Here is a 21,265-nt window from a genome sequence, read left to right as displayed (position 1 = left end):
TTTGCCAGTCTGACTTCTATTTTCAGTTAACATAAGACATTCAGAAAACTTGTGGTATGCAAGAACAAGTGACAGTGTTCTTAAAATACGGATAGTCCTAACCACTTCCTTTTTTTTTTTTTTTTTCAGTTACTGTTAAGATACTCTATCCTGAGTTCTGAGAAAGGTTTCATGAATTATTTCATTGACAATATAATACTGTATTTATTATAGAATAAAATCTCTGTTGAATCTAAGCAGGTATAAATAGAGTGAAAATGGAGAAAGAATGAAAATTTAGAAATTCTGTTATATTTCAAATGTACTTGGTACTTGAAGGCACAGATTTGGAAAAAAATCGACTGTCTGCTGAAATTATAAAATAGTTTTTTTTTGTCAATAAGAGGAATTTAGGATTTGTGAGGATTCATACTCATGCTTAACAAAAGGGTGGATGATAGGTGTAGTATGTTTATAATCAAATGAGAGTTTGATCAGCAAAGTCTTCCCTTCACCAAGTGTGTCCCCTCTCCTGACTTTCCTGTTTCTGACCATCTTTTCTCTTCTCTCCATCTTGGGGCCTGAACATGCACTTTGATTATGTACTCTCCATCTCCACCTGCAGTGGGCTCATCAAATGTGTCCAGTGTTACCTCTGTGATGTTGCTTGTCTCTGCCTCGTTTCTCTTGCTTAGTCTGATCCCAAAACCTGTTATCTAGGGTTATTGCTCATGGGTGGGCATATGCAAATGCAGTCTACACTTCTGTTAGTCTTAAACCTGGCTGATAAGTTACCTCCTAATGAGGGAGTGTTCAGTGGCATCTCATACATCATTCAAGCCCCGGAGCCTATTACACAATGACCTGAAGCTGAGGAAGCAGCATTTTGCTTTATTGCACTGCTCTTTATGCTGTGTTTCAGCAGCTATTTACCATTACTCGTATCTGCTGGGCACCTCTCTTAGTGCCTTTACCCTGAATCACTTCTCCATGTGAAATACTCTACTTCCTCCTGAAACTTTGCCAAAATTCTCTCCTTCCTTTAAGATACATTCTCCCTAACGCCTTCCCAATCAAGGTATTCTTTACTGACCTTAAACCCTGAAAGCACCTATTCTGAGGCTTCTTACGTGGCATTTATTTCATTCTGGTTTGTACTGTAGTGTGCAGGCATGTATTACTGCCTCTTAAGGAGAGGACTCATGTCTAATTTGTTTACCTATACTCTATCACAGGTGTAGAAAGATTGGCCCATAGAGCAATCCATTCTGCATCCTGGTCATGTAAATACAGTCTCATTGGAACAAAGACATGCCCCATTGGCTGATATGCATTGCTTTTGGCTACTTGCATGTAGTTGCAACAGAGATCTTAGGGTCTACAAAACCTAAAATATTTACTATCATCCAGTAACAGCTATTCTCACCCTTGCACTGTAGTTCTGGTTCTCAAAGTTGGGACTGAGGAACCCTCTCCCCATATCCTTTTAAAAGGTTTGAAAGGTCCTAGGTCTTTCTTCATATAATTCAACCAAAACAATATTTCTCAATGGATTGAACACAGACACAAACATGAGAATCTAACTGTATTACATAAGGTTATATGTTAAAGGATATTTGCAAAAATGTCAAACAATGCCATTCTTTTTTATTGTTAAATAGCCAGTCAGCATTAAAATTTCAATGCTATTCTTTATACTAAATTATTTGTTTTGAAAAATTTATTTTTCATGAAAATATATTCATTGACATAATGCATTTATCATTATGATCTTAAAGCAAATTAATGAATTAATAGTCTTAAAAATGTAGTTTTAATTACTGATATGGTAAATATTTCTTTTCTTTCTTTTTCTAAATTTGACTTTAATAGTTATACATAGTAGTTTGGTTTTTCCCAACAAACACATACGTGCCTGGAATTAAATTTCAGTTCGTTATCCCCCACCGCCCCATTTCTCTTCCCTCTCCCCTTCTTCTTCCCCTACTCTACTAGTGTCTCTTTCACTTGTCTATTTATTTATATTTTATTGGTTCTTTCTACCTATGCATAAAGGTGAGGTTCCCTGTAGTATATTTATATATGCACATAACACGATATTCTAAGAATTCATTCTGCATTGCCTCCCTTTATCCATCCCTCCACTTTGCCTGTTGACATCCTTCTACATTATTGAACTTCCCTTTATCTTTATGTTATCCTATCCTTCCCTTCCCCTTTCCTTTATTTTACTCTAGCTTCTGCATATGAGAGAAAACATTTGACATTTGAGTTTCTGAGTTTGGCTTATTTCACTTAGCATATTCTTCATTTTTATTCATTTACTTGCAAATGCCACAATTTCATTCTTTTTTCTTGATGAGTAGAACTCCATTGTATATATAAACCACAGTTTCTTAATTCAATCATCTGTTGACAGACATCTTTGTTGATTTGATCTTGTAGATGTTGGTACATGTGGTCCAGATAAATAATATTTTTAATGTTTAAGTATGTAAAGGAAAAAAATAACAGAGTGAATCAAACACCATTATCCTATGTAAATGTATGATTACACAAATGGTACACCTCTACTTCATGTACAACCAGAGAAACAAGTTGTATCCCATTTGTTTACAAAAAATAAAAGTATGTAAAGGAGGCCAAAGTTTGACATTTATTCACCATGTCTTATAGAATGCCTTATACATAGCAGCAAATCAATAAGTATAGAATAAATGAATGAATGAACAGAACCAGATGACTGAAATGTGAAATTAAAAAGTATATTGATAATAATTGGAAGTATTGAAAGAGAAGGCTGCGTAAGAATTGATATGATATTTACTATTTGTTTGTGACTTTGATTCTCTATTGGCTTCCCAGAGAACATTCCTGAGGGATACTGGACTAAGGATAATTTTGAGGGCATAAGAAGAAGAACATGATAACTAGTAGTCAGGATGGGCTAGATTTTGCTACAGTGACAACAGCCCACCTCCAACACAGTTGCTTAACACTACAAAAATTTCTTTCTTATTCATGTTACTACAAATCTAATGCAGGTCTTTGGGGGGCTCTGCTTATTATCCTTCATCAGGATTCAAACTCAAGATGTGTTTCCACAATCCACTTGCAATGGGCAAGTCATGGTGGTGTGTAGGCTGCCTGTTAAACTTGTACCCAGAAAGGATACATGTTACTGTCATGTACACTTCATTTGACATGAGGAGTCATGTGTCCACACCTAACTTTAAAGAGTGTGTATGCCCAGATGGTAGAGATTCACAAGTATTTGGTGAATGGCATTAATGACTACCACCCAGTCACAATAGGAATTGTAGCCTTGACTTTGAAGTGTGTCTTTCTTGGCAGGCCAAGAGCATTGTGAACCAAAGCAAAGTCAATATGCAGAAAATCTTTTCCCTGTGTACTATTATAGATGGAAGATGGGGGTTCTTTTCCAATGAAGGAGGTTGGATTGACCAGTTCAAGGTCTACCATAGAACCGGTTTTACAGGGAACCTCTGAGGTAGATTAGAGTAATTTGACACTGATGGAGAGTCTTCCATACAAATACACAATAAAGTACTCTTATTAGACCTGACAATGTCTGGATTTAATTATTGGAGACAACTGAAGATCTAACTACTTGAATTAGTATGTCTGTACACATGTAGTGAGAGAGATGGGAGGAAAAGCAAATGTAATATTCTAGCTGTGGATATCAATTTCAAAGTTAATAATGAAATTTCTTCTTGGCAGCAAACAGTAGAATTTTGCTTTGATGAAAATTGCTGTCAGAATCTTCAGAAATAGGGCTTTTCTTTCTGTGGTAAGCTGAGTGTTTATGATATGTACATAAATCCTAGTAATTCACATCTCAGTTCTACTCCTTTGAATGCATCTCCCACCTCTGTAGACCCTCATCCATTCTCCTGCTAGGCCAACAAGCCTGTTATTTTGGACTCCTCTTTACCATCCAGTCACCATCCTCTTCTGCTCTTTTACTTCCTATTAATTCCTGCCCATCCTGGAATCTTCTGTTATAGCTGCTCTGCTTCAGGTCCTTATCATCTCTTTTGTGGACCATTTCAATTGCCTCTTCTTCTCCAAGCCTTTGTTATTACTTCTTTAACTTAATCCTTCTATTATTATTATTATTATTATTACTTTACCACTTATTTAAATTAATCCTTCACAACTGCTAGAGGAGCCTAAATAATCTACAAGTGTAACTCCCCCCCCCCCAAAAAAAAAAAAAAACCTTTATTGAGCTTCCTATTGAGTCCAAGCCCATGGTCCCTAGACTGGCTAATATTTGTAAGATCAAGTCCAAGTTCTCTAGCCTGTCAGGTGCTCCTTGACTTGGTATTTGCTTAACTCCCTAATTATCTTTTGGCATTCCTGTTCTTATAATTCTAGCTCAAGTAATTTAGATTTAGATCCTTACATGCCTAGACTGCATGCGTTTCAGTCTCACTTATTCTGTTTAGTGGCTCTCACTTGTGACTAAATTTAACCTGTCATTGAAACTTGTAGTTCCTCTAAGACGATTTTTTTCATGTTGTTCTTATTCCTCTTCCCTATCCCCTCATTTATTCTCTTGTAGCCCTACTCTCCTGCCCTCAAAGATTTATCATCACATCTGCATTGTTGGAAAATTGGCTAAATAACTTAATCCACATCCCATTTGTCTTTGCTCCCAGTGCCAAGCATAATGTCACACACTTACTAGATGTTCAGTAAATGTTTGATTGGACCAATTCATTCACCTTATTCTTACCATGGCTAAACTATATGTTAACCATGCATTGTCAGTTGTACTTGTATATCCTCTTTTCCCACCAGGTTGTTATGGAGAAGATCTTTTATGAGTATCTTGAAGAGCTTATTCAATCTGAAGGCAAGTAAGAGAGGAAGTAGAATATGTATCATCTACTTAACCAGAACATGTAGTATCCATTAGCCTGAGAGAAACTTTTTAAATGACTTATTACATTTTTGTATTTAACTCTTGGACAAAACAAAATTTTGGAAGGAATGTTGGCAGATTTCTCAAGTTCATCTAGATTTTCTTATTTATATTTTTTATTGATTTTATTTGTTCATCGATGGTGGTGGTATAGAGAGCTGTTACTGGGCATAAACTGTGATTCTTCTTACATTTTTTGGCGGGGAGTGGGGAGGGTTAAGAAACAGTGATTTTTTTTTTTATTCACCCAGGGTCTAATACGGTACCTACCACATAGATATTTTATAATACTTGTTGATTAAATGAACACTTAATCTGAAAATGAGAGAAAAGATGAGGCAACATTGATTTATCAGCTCAGAATTTTTTTTTATTGTAAACAAATGGGATACATCTTGTTTCTCTGGTTGTACATGAAGTAAAGGCTTACCTTTTGTGTAATCATACATTTATATAGGGTAATGGTGTTTGATTCATTCTGTTATTTTTTCCTTCCCCCCACCCCTCCCTCCCTCTTTTCCCTCTATCCAGTCCCCCCTTCCTCCATTCTTGCCCTCCTCCCACCCCCCATTATGTGTCATCATCCACTTATCAGCAAGATCATTCATCCTTTGGTTTTTTGATATTGGCTTATCTCACTTAGCATGATATTCTCCAGTTTCATCCATTTGCCTTCAAATGCCATAATTTTATTATTCTTTATGACTGAGTAATATTCCATTGTGTATCTATATCTATATCTATATCTATCTATCTATCTATCTATCTATCTATCTATCTATCTATCTACCTATCTATCTATATATATTTATATACACCACAGTTTCTTTATCCATTCATCAATTGAAGAACATCTAGGTTGGTTCCACAATCTGGCTATTGTGAATTGAGCAGCTGTGAACATTGATGTGGCTGTATCTCTGTAGTATGCTGATTTTAAGTCCTTTGGGTATAGGCCAAGGATGGGATAGCTGGGTCAAATGGTGGTTCCATTCCAAGCTTTCTGTCAGCTCAGTATTTTTAACATCATCCCAAAACTGACCAGCCTCAGTGCCATGGGGAACCTGCTTATAGTAGTAGGATTTGATGATTGATCTCTCCACCCAGAGCCTCCATTTCTTGCTGACTAGATCATTCTGTCCATGACAACCAGGGCAACTATGGGTACTCTCTATTATTTATGTATGTGGTTCCCAAAGAACATTCCTATGAGGTGGGCATCATTGGCCCCTCTTGTAGCTAAAGGCACCTGGGCTCAACAGATTATGTATATATGATAGTTATTAGAGTTATTCACAAATATTCCAGCTTTCCACCCTTTTTGGGGCACTTATGAAGACTCTACTTTCTTGCCTGAGATGAGGCGTGACCACGTGACTTGCTTTGGCTGAGGAATTGTGAGCAGAAGTGCTGGGTGCCAGTTACGGGGGAGCTCTGAGAGGCAGTCCATGCTTCACTTCTCTCTTCTTTCTCCAGCCAGCAGTGTTGTAGAGAGTAGCTGCTACCTGCAGCTAGGTCCTGGTGGAAGGATGTCCCTAAGTAGTCCACAGCAGTCAGTGTCAAGAGTGAGAAATCAAGTACAGTGGGATTAAACCCTGAGGCTCTGAGGTGGTTCTTTTCTGTAACCCTACCTGTCTGAAAGGGAGTTTGAGGTCATCCAGTAAATAAGTTAACTGGGGTTGCACTCAGGGTAGACTCCAGATGACACTTTTCTCTTTTCATCCCTCCTTCTGCTTTTCATTCTCTCTGATTCCAGGTCTTCCTGCTCTTAGCCACAGTTACTACTTTGGTCTGCTAACAAGAAGTGTGGACACAGATGACTCAGAGTTTTACTGTTTCAAGACAGAATATGAAATTCCTGGTGTCTCTCAGTGACAGGCAACAAGTCAACATTCCAAACTGTAATTTTCTGGGATGTTTCTGTTTTCTAAGGCCATTCTTCTCAACCCTAAGTAATAGTTGGAGCACACAAACTACTATGGGCTTTGACCAACTTCGTCTTCAGAAAGCTGTACACTATGTGTTCTGTAAGTAGTAACCATGGTTGCAAACTGGTGTACAGTCTTGTTAGATGACTGTAGTGGAGAGACTAATATCATCGACCTTTCTGAGGAAGAACATGGTAAATCCAATTATAATGTCAAGTTTTCTTCTCAGTTAAATCTGTACATCTAGCACACATTTAAGCTGGGCTCTGGGTTTAAAGTCTCAAGGTTGGATCATTTCCCCAACTTCCAAAGGCCATCTTAGAAATTTTTGTCTGCATTTCTAGAATGTGTAAGAAAGAATAATTTCCAGCTAATGACTCACATTGTAATATTATTTATAAATATGTCAATGATAGTTATGACTATGGTCTTCAGTAAGAGTGATTATTATAACCAAGGACTAGGAAAATTTCTCCCCACTTTACTGGTAATAATTTCATTGTTTCCAGATGTAGTGGTAGAATTTTGAGGTGTTACATTAATTCATTTGGATTGTAAAATTCATTCATTCACTTAAATATTTTTGAGGATTACTCTGCCCAGTTCTCAGCAAGATGCTGGAAACATACAATGATCAAGACAGACACAGTCCCTGTCTTCAGAGACCTGCCATTTAAACCTGTTTACTAGGGGAATAGTGATGTTTATAATAAGCTAGTTTTATCATGAGTGGGGTGAGAAGTCCTTGTGGATAAGTGGTCTGCATCTGGGGGAAAAGAATGACAACCTGGAGACCATCTAGGAGGTGAAAAGGCAGTGAGAGATCTCGACATGGTCATCCTCAGTTGGCCTAATACATATAGGTAGAAGAAAGTAGACCTTGCTTTGTTGCTTCAGAGGACAGAACTAGACCTATGTGTGAACGTTGTAGTGAGGAAGATATTTGCTTTAGACTCTTTATGTCTGTGGATAAGGATGGAATTCACTTTTAGAGTCCATTGATTTTCAGAGGATCTGTGGACTGCTGCAGGTTTTCTTTTTTCTAAGTTCAGGCTGGTAAAGCCCTGTTGGTGAGATATAGGTATCTCCCTCTTGTACGAGGGTGCAGGATTTCTCTCTAAAGGATCTTTGTACACTGCCTTCTGGAAGGCATGGGAACTTTATGGATTAGCTCCCTACTGCTAGAGAATTGTCAAAGATAAGGTGAGGCTTCAATGCATGGGAATTCTCAATAAAACCTAGGAACATATGGGGATATACATTATTTCAAATATAAATTATGTATATTTGAGTGGAAGTCAGTCTTTCTGATCAATCGTGTGCTTAGCTGGCACTCTGAATGTAATATATGTACTTACTTGGTCCTGCTACTGCTTACCTGAGATGTAGATGCAGTCTACCAAATGTAAGAATGAGCTTCACTACAGCACTGCCATGAAATGGCGTAAGTGGCAGATTTCCTGTCAACAGAAGTATTTAAGCAGATACTAGGAAACTAGCTATATCTAATGTTACAGGAAAAATTGCAGTTGTTGAGAAGTTGGTTAGAAGAGATCTAGGCCTAATTTCTATTACTATATGAGCCACATCTATAACAACATGCCCAGCCTACCAGAGATTCTTCCCTGGGACTTCTAAATTTATTGTATCCTCTGTATTATTCCTGGTCCACAGATAATGTACAACTGTGAGAAAATTTTAATAGTACTATATGGGAGGAATTTAGAAGCTGAAGTTTTGCTTCTGGTTCAAATTATTCCTAATCAGTGTTGCTTTCACATTTTCTGTTTCCTTTCTCTTTATCTTGTTTCAGCAGAAAGTGAGTTATTTTAGAAAGTACCTTTGCCCACTGATTTAAGCAATCTTTAACTAGCATAACTAGACTCAGTGAACCTTTCTCAAAATGTCTACTTTTTTTCTTCATGATGCTTCATGTGTTTTAACACTTGATCTTTTTCTCCAACTAGTCCATCCTCAACAACACTTCAGTAGCAAATGTAGAAAAGTGTATCTTGTCCTCCAATCAGAATGACAAACTAGGATCACAGCCTCCTCAAAAGAATATTAGAGATTACCATTAAAGAACTTTTTGAAAAAAAAAAAAGAACTTTTTGTATCCACAGTGTTAATATATGTACGTAAAGTGCATATCACATGTTTTTTAAGTAAATAATTGCTAATGACCTCTACATTCAATGAGACATCTAACACTTGCTAGAAGCTGTATCACATTGGTTTGCCCAGTGTGACCACATATCCCCTGTGTGATGAAGAATAGTTCCAATTAGTCCTCAGTCTTCATTTCTTGAATTGACTTAGATGATTTCATCCTCAACCTCAAGATATCAAGATAGTTGGAATTGCAACCTCTCAGTTCTCTAATTTTTTGGAAAATTAGAAATGATGAGTGGTTATGAGACCTCACTATGGCAGCATAGTTCATCGTTTCCTAAGAATCTGGAGTTCAGAGGCACAAGATTGCAGTAAAAATGGAAATAAAAGAAAACTAGGACTAGAGAAGTAGAGGTGATTTAGAAGTAGAGTAGTATCAACTCAGAGCTGCAAGCTTTTCAGTTCAGCTGAAGGAAATCCTGGACCCTTCTCATTTCTGCCTGGAGTTCCCCAGGGTAATTCTAGAAGGATCCAAGATGTCACTTGGGCTGAAGACAAGCTTATGAACAGGTACATACAAGGTGAATGGGACATGTAGTCAGCAAAGTCATGAGGAGTCGATCACACAAGACAACTGAATGACTTTTCCCCAAGTTATATTTGTGAGCACAGGGGGAGGAGGCTACATTTGTAGGTGGAGGCCCAGAGAATGTATCTGTTGACCTTTTAAAATTTTATGTCTATGTTTCCTTAACATATCTGTATCTATATTTATGTCTACATCCATTTATTTATTTGACTGCAGATGGAGGATTTTGTTAGATGCAGTGCTTTTCTGCACATATTCATACCTTTCAGGTATAAGAGTTCTTGATTACTCCAGCTATGAATTATAATCTTTGATAATTCAGACAGATTTCAGGAAAAATTTCCTTTGCCATAATTTAAAAATATAGTATAAATAATATTTCATGGACTGTATTGAACTACTTAAAATTGATTTCATACTGTTTAAAGTTTTTGATCTACAGGTTTGTATTAAAACTTGATTTAATTAAATCTCCTAAGGTTGACTGCTAGTCAGTAATGTTTCTACTTAATCTTGGGTACTTAAAAAAATGAAAGTACATTTAATTAATGCATGATATAAGAGGGACATGTAATATACTTTCATTAAGGTATTACGTGCAAATGTTATGAAACTGAAGGCACAGAAAGACTTCTATGAAGAGCAAACTCCTTTGCTTCATCTTCCTCTTCCCATGCCTATCTTTGTAGCAACCACTTTTAACCCTTTAAATGGTCTCTCATTTTATTTTTTAGTTATTCTCATGTTTTTCTTATCTCTCTATGAGGAGCAGCTTATTTTGCTATTTTGGAATTTTTAATCTTAGACACTATTGTATTTTATTTTTTGATAGAAAAATGTAGTCTCATTTGTATACTTTTCCATCCTCCAAATAGATTTTATCATTATTCTTAGTTCCATTATAAATTACATTTGTAATTTAAAAATAAACCTATGCTTTGATTTCTTTTTCTAGCACGTGTTGGCAGGCTCTTACCTTATAAGAAAAGGACATGAGCATCCCTACCCCTCCCTGCCCCTTCCTTAATGCTGACTCTTCCAAGCTTCTGTCATTGCTTCTTTTACTTTTATTGTCAATATTGGTTAGGTTTACATTCTCAACTTTATCTATAAATAAATTGTGTGCTTTCTCATATCAGTTGATTCTAATGCTAGGGATCCATAAATAGAATCTGTATTATGACTGCATGAATATAGTTCACTCTAAAGCTATGTAATGAGCTATAAGTACATTTTCTTTTGTGAACATCTTTTTTTAAACTGGAGTTTCGAATTGCATCAAAAATTACCTACTACTGTATTCTCAAGCTCTATTTCAGTGTCACAGGGATTCTAATGCATCTGTAGTGTGCCTGGGTGTCACCTTCTGGCAGGGGGGCCCCTTTATGTTGGCTTCCCTCTCCCTTCTACCACCTCCTGCCTGCTCTTGGGCCTGCTGCACAGTGGGTATTCTGAGGTTTGCTTCTCTTGCTCTCCAGAGTTGGAGACTACATATCCCCTTTCCTCAGTCCTTCCCTCAGTTTACTAAATCACATTGTCAGGTAACCTTGTGCGAAAGGGTATATTAATATTAACATTTTTTCACCTGAAATTTTCTTTTTTTTTCTTATATGATGATTGGAAGTACGTAGAGTCCTTGATTTAAATTTCTTCTAGAACTTTAAAGGCATGGTTCCATTAACTTCTATCATGAAGCTTTAACTTCTGATACTTATGAGAATTCCAAGATCTAATTCTGGTTAGAACATTTTAGGATATTCTCTTCATTCTTGGTATTAGGAAGTTTCACAATGACTCATCTACATCAGGACTTTTTTTTTTATTTAATTTTTTGTGGTTTGTTTTATTTCCCCCTAGAGGCTCTTATGAGCAGAAGAAGCGCAGCTCTGGGTTATTCTCTCATTGTATTCTTTTCTTCCTTTTCTTTGTTCTGGCTTAATAGAACTCCTATAATCAGATATGGGACTTCTTGGATCTTTTCCCTTGTGTTTCCTGGCTTTGTCCACCCCTATCTCCTTGTTTTTTGGAAGATTTTCTTGTTATTTTCTAACTTCTTGTATTGATGGTTTTGAGGTTTTTTTTTTTTTTTTTTTTTTGTACTGGGAATTTAACTTCGGTACACTTTACCTTACCACTGAGCTACATCCCTAGCCCTTTTAATTTTTTATTTGAGACAGGCCCTCATTATATTCCTTAGGGCCTTGCTAAATTGCTGTGGCTGGCCTTAAACTTGTGATCCTCCTGTCTCAGTCTCCTGAGTCACTGGGATTATAGATATGCACAACTGTGCCTGGTAGCATATTATTTTTTGTTGTCATCTTTCTCGCTCACACCTTCTCCTCTCTCTATATATCTATATGTATATCTAGATATAGATATATAGATATATATAGAGATAGATATATAGATATGGAAGATACATATATAAATATCTATATAAACAAGAAAAGGTTTCAGAATGAACAGATGATTAAACATATTTAATGTTTTATTATATTATATTTAAATACATTAAACACATATATGTGTACACATATACATATATAATGTTCATATGTATGTTTAAACTAATTATTTGTTCGTTCTGAGAACTTTTCTTTGTTCTGTTTTTCATAGCATCTTGTCTGTATTTTATAGATACATTATTGTCTTGGCTCTCTGCTAATTAATAAGAATTTTTAGGTGTTCTAAATTCTATTTCTTTTTCTAATTTATTTTGTCTCTTTTCTTTATGGTTATCTCTTAAATGCTTGCTTGATCTGCCTTCCTCTCTTGAATGCCTGATGCTCCTCAATTGTCCATTTGCATTTGAGAAAGAGCACTTGCTTTAGAGTGCATTATCCCAAGAGGGTCTTCTAGGGTCTAGAATTCAGAGGGCTTTGCTCTGTGGTACAGACCCTGCACTAATTATCTTGGTCGTTGCTGAAATTCTCTTTAGTAAAGAGCCTGGCAGTGTAAATGCCTTGGCTGCTGCTAGTGATCCTGTCCCCTGGGATGGTGTTAAATTTTGGTGTGTGGTATTTCCATGAATTTGTTCCTTTCAGCCTACATCTTCTGACTCCATCTACTTGGAGTCTTTCAGTATGGAGCTTCTTCAGAAGTGGGAAGATGTCTTTTGTGACTCCATGTCCCGCTGCATGTATTCAACACTGCAATTTCTAAATAGGGTCAATGGTGTTAGGTTCTACTACTCTATTTGCTTTTCTTCTTCTTATAGAGTGTTTGAAGTCTGTTGTCTGTGTTGGTCTTTCGCCAGTTATTTTGACTGATGTGGCTTTATACTACTTTTTTGTTTAGTATTTTTGTTAGAAATATCAAGGAAGGGCATGGAAGTAAAACCATTTATTAAGTCATCTGCTAAGTTTATTATCTTAAATTAGTAACTTTCTTAAAATATTTAAAATGTATATATTTTATCAAATCAGAGCATTTCTTAATCTGATGAATGATATTTTACTATTATATTTGATATTTTACTGTTATGTTGTGTGTGTGTGTGTGTGTGTATATATATATATATATATATATATATATATATATATATATATACGCAAGAGAATAGGCCAAACTTATTCAGTCATACACTGGTACATGTCCAGTCCTTGCAATGATGTGACTGCAAGAACCTACTCAAATTTCTCTTTAACTTGGTTTAGGGGCATTTTGTGAAAATCAATTTGGGTTGGTAGCTACTTGGAATGAAGGCTGTGAGATGTTCCTTTACTGCCTTCATATTCTGCCATTGATAGGTCTTCCCTGTTTACACTTTTACTAACTAGCATGGGCTTGCTGCAGGTACTACTCTTTTCGGTTTCTGTGAGGTAAGAAGGTCACAAACTATTTTAGATATATCCACCTATGTTTTCTGGGTGGAATTTTTTGTTCATAGTTTTATATTGTGCATGTGTACATGCATGGTGTGTCTGTGTGTATATGTGTACTCACGCATGTGTATGTGCATTTGAGAGAACTATTAAAGAATCACAAATATTGTAATCACAAGGACAACAGATTCCTTGTAGCACTTTATAGTGACTTTCCTATTTAATAAATTTTCCAACCATGGTCTGTTTCTGAATGCTTTCTCAGCCAACTAGTGATTTTATGTGTGTGTATGTGTGTGTATGTGAGTGAGCGAGCGAGAGAGAGAAAGAAAGAAAGAAAGAGAGAGAATGAAGAGCTTTTCAGAAAATCAAACTATTTTAAATCACACTAAAAATTAAATATCCAGTGCAGTATTATTATAATGGGAGTCACCATGAATTAAAGTGTTTTGCATTTGCTGGTTGAAATTTAAAAGAATTAGAAGAGGTGAACCTTGTGAATTTGACATCTAAGACCTAATACTGAATCTTGGGGGAAAAAAACTCACAAAAAAAAAAATCCAGAAAAACAAAAACAAAAACCAGGTGAGAATAGAGTGAAGGAAGTTGAGGTTAGAAGAGTTTCAGAGGGGCTTGGATAACAGAGGCTGTAAAGAGAGATTGGTCTTTGAAGGAAGAGGGTGGTGAGTGTGCTCTTCTATGACGCGGGTGTCCTACTGTGATCTGACCCCTGCACACTTCAGCTCTTTCAGCTCTCCATGTAAGGGAATCTTCTCCATTATCTTTGTCCCATACATTAGGGATGACTTCAGTTTTGGCTGAACTTCACTCTCATACTTTGATAGTTATCTGGGTCTTTTGATATCTTCTTCTTTCCTCCAAATTTCTTCCACTTCCCAAGTTAATCACGTGCTTCCAGTGATTTCAGTGCCACTTACCCCTCGGGCTTTTCTTTGTCCCAGGACTCTCCTTTCCTTTGGCCCAGGCTGGACTCTGTGCCCCCTTTCTCCTGCATCCTCCCCTCCTGGTTCTTGTTTTGCAGGGTTTTTTCTTTTCCCCCTTATCATTTCTGCCTTCAGCTCCTTCTGTTGACTGACAGACTTTTGGCCAGCTTGGCAGAGTCCTTTGGTTCTGTTAGTTCTGGGCCAGCAACAGACTTCTTCCTAATTTACTCTCAGACTTTCTAAGTCTGAAGGCTCTTGGAGGGTGTATGCAGCATCTCCCTCCACAGGAAACGGACTTCTTACAATTGTGTTTAGAGTAGTAATTCCAAATGGAGTTCAGATGATACCCACTGCATTATTCATTCACAAATATTTATGAGGCTCCACTAATGTCAAGCTCTGAGGCTAGACCTGTGAACAAGACAAAACCATGTGTCTTGGCTGTGGGCTCTTGGAATTTATATTACAGAAAATCATGAACAAATAGAAAATAAAAAATAAAAAATATTTTAATAAAAAATAAATAAAAAGCCTCCTAAACAAAACAATTAAAAAACAAAAATAGACAAACTTAGTTCTTAGTTATAAAATTCCTTCAGAAAAGCTCCTAATTACTGATATTTTTAGTTACTTAGTCTAATATTTGCATTTTATGTATTTCTGTATTTTATTTAAAAGATGGGTAATGGGACTGGATTCGGAATCTTAATAACCTGCCTGTTTTTAAATTACTTTTGGTAGGAATAGCTTTTGATAACCCGTTGCGATGAAAAACTAAGCCGCTTCTTCCAGATAGTCTCAAATTTACTGTGAATGTTCCAAATGATTTATTCTTCTTGTCCTATTCCTGTTTTTAGTGGTTGAAATAGGAAGAAATTGTAGTACTGGGACAGAGAAAAGCCTGAGGGGTAAGTGGCACTGAAATCACTGGAAGCAGTAACTTGAAATGTGGAAAGCCAATATGGAAATAATGGAGAATTGGTTTAATATATATTGTGGAATTTCACAAGTACTTGGCCATGATGATGTAGGACATTCAGAAGCATGTGGTATTATTGTCTTATAATTGTACTGATATTGATTTTAGCATCCTTTCTTCTTTGTCACAGAGTTGTGGTTTGGTGCTGTTTGATCACAGTGGCATACAGAATAGCTGAGTTCAATACTTTTCCTGTTCTTTTCTTTACGAAAATGAAAAATTGAAGAAATACAGTTTCCATCTTTGGGAACAGCTAAGTTGAAAACCTAGAACTTACTTGTCTCAAACATCCTTAACAATGTTATGCTGCACATCACTGACATGGAAATAGGATATATTCTTTGTGGTGGTACATTATACTTTCTCTTCTTTGGACATGATGAAGTACATGTGTTTATTTATGTAAATAACATAGACCAGTTTTCTTTATAGAAGAGATGGAATTAGCATTAAAAGATCTCAGTTTAAATTTCATTTTTACAATTTACTGTGTGACCATGAACTTAACCTTCTCGAAGTTCATTTGTTTACCATAAAGTGGTAATAATAATACCAATCTTCCAGTGTTGATATGAAGATTAAGATATGTAGGTTAAAATAGCTAGTGCTAGAAAAGATTAGTTAACCATTAAGTTTGGATGTAGACATCTTTACTAAGTTTGTTCTGTCTATAAAGCAGGGGGATTATCAGTGGATCAGGGGGGTACAGAACACATTAACAGAATTCTGTCACTGCAACAAAATACCTGAGATAAACAATTTATAAAGAGGAAATATTTATTTTGGCTTATGGTTTTAAAGGTTCAAGTCACTTGGTCCTCCTGCTTTGGGCCTATGATAGAACAGTAGTACATTGTGGTGGGAACTTGTGGCAGAGAAAGTCTGTTCACCTCATGGTATCTGGGAAGAAAAAAAAAGAGGAAGTGGAGGGTGCTTATATCCGCCTCACACAAGCATATCTCCACTGGCCTAATTTCCTCTTACTAAGCTCCACCTCCTAAAGGTTCCACCTCCTCCCAATAGTAACACAGGATGAGGACTAAGCCTTCAATACTGGGGACATGGGGTGGGCTGGGGAGTATTCCATATCCAAACTATACACATGCATTTTCCTGAAATTACATTTACTATTTGTTTGTGGTCTCACACAGTTGCAGAATTTTCTAACATGAACACCCCAATTCACCTACATGTCTAAAACTTGTATGTTACTGTGGTTATTTTTTATGCTGAAAATGTTATACATTCTTAAGGGAAAAGAACCCAGTGTATTTCATAGACCATGAGCTCTTCGTTTTAACTTTTCCCTGTGTACTCTGTTGGCTCATTATGTAGTTTGAGGCAAGGGGGCTCGTGTTGTATTTATACATATTTACATTTTTATGTACACATTTAAATATCATTCTTTTCCCATGCCATACATTCTCCTTACCCCATTTTATTTTATCTAGTAGCATTGCAAAGGATTTTATGAATTGCTACATGTATGCTAAAGAATAACAATGATTTTTAAACAGTACAGAATGTAATTAATTTTTATAGAAACAGTGTGTACCTGCCAAATGGGTACTTTGCAAATTAAATTGTTTTTGATTGTGTGAAACTGCTTGAAAATATGATTCTCCAAAACTTTTTTACCCCTTTATGGCAAGAAAACAGTGATATGGAAATTAATTATGACTATGCACTCAAGACTAGTTCTTCTCTTAAAAGACAAAACAGAACAACAACAACAACAACAAAAAAAAAAAAAAAAAAAAAACTTTAAAAACCCCACAAAGTTTCTTTGGATCAAGAGCAGGGCCAAGACATTTGTTTGTCTTGAAATCAAATTCCATGCATGTATGAGTTTGTCTGGATGAACCCAACTACTCTGTATAACTATAAAGCTCCAAGAAAAGGAAAGAAAGAAAAGAAAAGAGAGTTGAGAAGAGAAGAGAAGAGAAGAGAAGAGAAGAGAAAAGGCAGGGTCTACAATAGTAGCTTTGAGTGATTCGCCACCTGTCCCAAAAAGTAACACACTTCAGGGTACCTTTGTATTTTATCTCTTTGGTACAAGGTGACATTTTTCTCTAGTCCCCTGATGCACTCAGGATTATAATATAACAAATTTGTATTATAGGCCCAAACTCTAAATAGAAAGCACTGATTTATTTTAACAATGTGCCTTATTGCATGTCAGTTGCAAAATGTACACAATAGAATGTGTTGTTAGGGACCTGTTGTGTAACAGCTTCTTGAGTTTGCTGAAATCCACACACAAATTTCTGATTCCCACATGTAATCTGGTTTGTAATCTTTTGGCTCTTGTCCTGTCTTGTTTTGGTTAATACATTTCTGGAAGAGTCTGATCAAACAGTGAGTTTCCAAAACAAAGTATTTATGTATTTGGTTGTATAGGTGAGGATTCAAAGGAAAAACCAAATAGAATTATTTTGTGTGTTTATGCAGGGAGGATGCTAATTGAATGATTTCCTTGAGATTGGACAGTTTGGAGCATGGTTTGGAGGAGGGAAAGTTATTAGAATTACCCTTCTGGCTACTCCAACTTACATGTGCTTCTTCCAATTTTGAGTAGGACATACCTGTTAAGATGACTGTTTTATTTTGAGCCGTGATTCTCAAACTTTATCATGTTTTGGAACCACTTGGAAGGTTTGTCAAAAGCCACATTGCTATGCTCCATACCCAGAGTTTTGATAGAGTTCATCTGGGGTGATTCTCAAGAATTTTGCATTTCTGAGTAGTGCCTAGGGGATACAGATACTGCTTGTCTAGGCACCACACTTGGGAACCACTGATGAAGAGCATTGGGAAACATCTGTCCCTGGTTCAAGGTGTTGTGGAATGGGGGTGGGAGTTTGAGAGGGACAGAGACTGAAAAAATTGGAGAATACTGATCATTTGCTTAGTTACCTGGAAACTTTGACTTCTGAGCTCTTACAGTATATCACAAGGTTAAATGTTGGTGAAACTGTTAATTATTTCTATTACTGGGAATTGGTAAAGTTGAGAAGGGACAATAGATTTGATTGTTTCTTAACATTAACCTTATCTTTCTCATCTATTTCTTGCATCTTTCTTTAACCTGTGCCTTCCTCTGACACCCTCCCCTTACAGGATAAATATAGATAACTCTACTGTAACTGTTTCAGAAGTGAGAGAAAGGATGAGATAGTATATCAGGTTTCTTGGAAAAGTGAACACATCAATAAAATTTACCATTATAATAAAAAAACTTATCCATTTGTCTTTTGACCTCTTTGTGGTTTGTAGCAATTAGGACGGTGATTGGACTGAAATATACCTTTGCAGTATTTATAGAGCTTTCAAAACAAATCAATATGTTTAGGCTGTTGCCCAGGGAATTTAACTTGTTTAATGAAAAACTACTTTCAGATTATTTCAACAGAGCCACTAGCATACATTTGATTGATAATTAGAAATCGATCTGGTGTATTCATCTACATGAGCTACTTTTAAGTAGTAAGTCTTATTAGGATTGCTAAGGCTACATTTCTTTAAGAGTATATAATTCAAATTTCTTCACTTTCTCAGGCAGACGTTTCACCCTGTTAGTCCAAATAACTGGTTTTGTTTTTAAATGTAAAGTGCAAAATTATATCCATTCATCATTTTCTATTAGTATTAATCTCAGCATTGTTTGGGGGCATTCAAGTTTATACCTGATGTCTTTTGTATGGACGTTAGAAAGTGGTTACAGTTCAAAGCAGAAAATGTGACCTTCAGAGGGGTTCTTTTAATTTTGCTTATGAAGCATTTTTTCTGATGTTACTTTCCTTTAAATAATGCCCTGTGCTCAAATTTTCCTAGAATAAAACACCTACCAGGTAAAGGATTTAAGAGATCTAGGCCATGCTTACTCAATGAAATGCAGCAGAGTGGAAAATACCCTGTCTTGCTAGCTCAAGAAAACTATGATTTTTCTTATCTAGTAGTTAAAGGCTATTATATTATTTAAAGAGCTGCTGTTATGTAGACATTAACTTATTAGGAGTAGATTTTCGTCTCTTGTACAATTAGATGTTAGGGTTTCTATGCGAAGGAATTAGTCTGTAATCTAAAGAATGATTTAGAAGCCAGTGTGAAGCTCTGTTTGAACCTCTGTGCTTCTTTTCAACCCTTGTCCTTTTGCTGTGAAGACCAGCCTGAGTCAGATCATTGAGGATTAATAATGAATGCATTACTCAGCACCCTGCAGGGGTTGGGTCAAACACCCTGGCTTTGAAAAGTTACTCTTTTGCTTAGTAAGCCTAGAAATTTCAGGTCCAACTGCAGAATGCAAGTTCAGTATTCTGTTGATTAACATGGTCCACCTGAACATGATATATGGCTGTTCTTGATGTCCTTTCTTTCTACTTGTGTGTAATAGTGTCTAGAATAACTGGAGGGATCACCAATTAATTTTACCTACAACTGTGATAGTGCTGAGAAGATTGGCTCCCATGTAGTATTCCTCATGAAATGCATCTTTTGATTTAAAGCAGAAGTTTGGCATGTTGAGAAGGATGTACCTATTTTAGATTGGCAAATGGGAATGCAGAGAAGCAGGGGAGCCTGTGAGAACAGGACTGTGAGGCAGAGAGTGGGGATTCCAGATCAAATAGAAACCCACTAAGGAGAATTATTGGTGACTGAAATATCTCTCAGAGAAGGGAAGGCAGGTGGCTTTTCTGGTGGATCAGAAAGAGTAAAGTGGTGTTCTAGGAAGGACTGTCAAAGCCTGGGGCGAGGAGGTCCTGGCTTGCACCTAGGCGTTCTGCTGCCGATGAGGAAGGAGCTAGTTTCTGCAGGCCATGGAAAAAGAAAAGAAACTAGGGATGTTAACATGTGTGTGAGAAGGCAGTGACAAGTGAGCCAAACCAGAGGAAATTTATTTTTATGCTTATTGTTCTAGAAGTTTATTTCAAAGCCGAACTTGTCTTGAAATAGAAAAAGGCAATAAGACTTAAAAGTATTTGGGATTTTACATTTTTTCCATTTGACCATGTCTGTACTCCAACCTGAATTCTGGAATATGCTTCAGGAGAATCCTAATGTGGTTAAAAGCATCATCATCATTCTCATCATTGTCTATTAGTGTTTATGAATTGTACAACCAAGGTCTTAGTCTTGAAGATATAGCTTTAATTAGAAATCACTTGTGTTTTTCCAGGTAGTCCAGCCATGACCCATAGAAATCTGACTTCCTCCAGTCTGAATGACATTTCTGATAAACCAGAGAAGGACCAGGTAAGCAAAGAATTCTTAACTCTTTGAAATGTGTGAGTGAATGTGTATCTAAACGATGCTGGGAAGAAATTAGAGATGATGGTTGCCTCCTACAACATGGACCATTATGCATAGATGGAGGCTTGCACTGTACCTGAAGGAAGATAAGCAGTCTGTGAAGAGGTCTGGGGTCAGAAGAGAAGAATTTATGTCTTGATTCTAACCTTTGTGGATTGTGTTGGTTTGGGCAATTTAAACCTTGGAGTTATAGTTGGTTAGCTTTCAAATAGTAATAGCCTCTGTTTCAGGAGCATTGTGAAGATTAAATGAGATAATTTATGAAAGCGTTTGGGCAAACTATAAAGAGCTAAGAAATGTTGGCAGTTGTTAATTTTGGAGGGATACTGCAGGCACAGGTACTGATTGTTAAATTGTCTCTCTAGCTTTATATTTGTTTGTCTATTAAAACATGTAGCTAATAGCCTATTTGAAATGAAGAGCAATTGGGTTTTGAATCTGCTTTCTTTTGAAAAGAGTGTGATATGAAATGGGCCATTTTCCCAGTTGGCTGTATCTACCTGTGGAGAGATTGTATTTCAAGAATATCAATATCAATAGTATATCAATTTTTTTTTTATGAAAGGATGCTTCCTGATTAATAAAGAAGTTAAAGCTTCAAAGAAATCAGAGTGGCATATTTTTAAAATGACAGAAATCCCAACCC

General features: G+C 36.4%; 1 protein-coding gene across 7 annotated transcripts in view; it reads left to right on the top strand.

The window, feature by feature from the left end:
- SLC4A4 (solute carrier family 4 member 4) overlaps positions 1-21,265 on the top strand; it is a 327,400-nt gene that overhangs the window by 162,351 nt on the left and 143,784 nt on the right. For all 7 annotated transcript variants that reach the window (XM_079152708.1, XM_079152712.1, XM_079152710.1 and 4 more), the window contains one exon: positions 20,486-20,562. In XM_079152708.1, the coding sequence (XP_079008834.1) occupies positions 20,486-20,562 (77 nt within the window). The remainder of the gene's footprint in view (positions 1-20,485; positions 20,563-21,265) is intronic.

This window comes from Sciurus vulgaris, assembly GCF_902686455.1.
Source record: "Sciurus vulgaris genome assembly, chromosome: 9".
NCBI lineage: Eukaryota > Metazoa > Chordata > Mammalia > Rodentia > Sciuridae > Sciurus > Sciurus vulgaris.
Note: the sequence above shows the minus strand (reverse complement) of the source record. Positions and strands in the feature narration are given on the sequence as shown.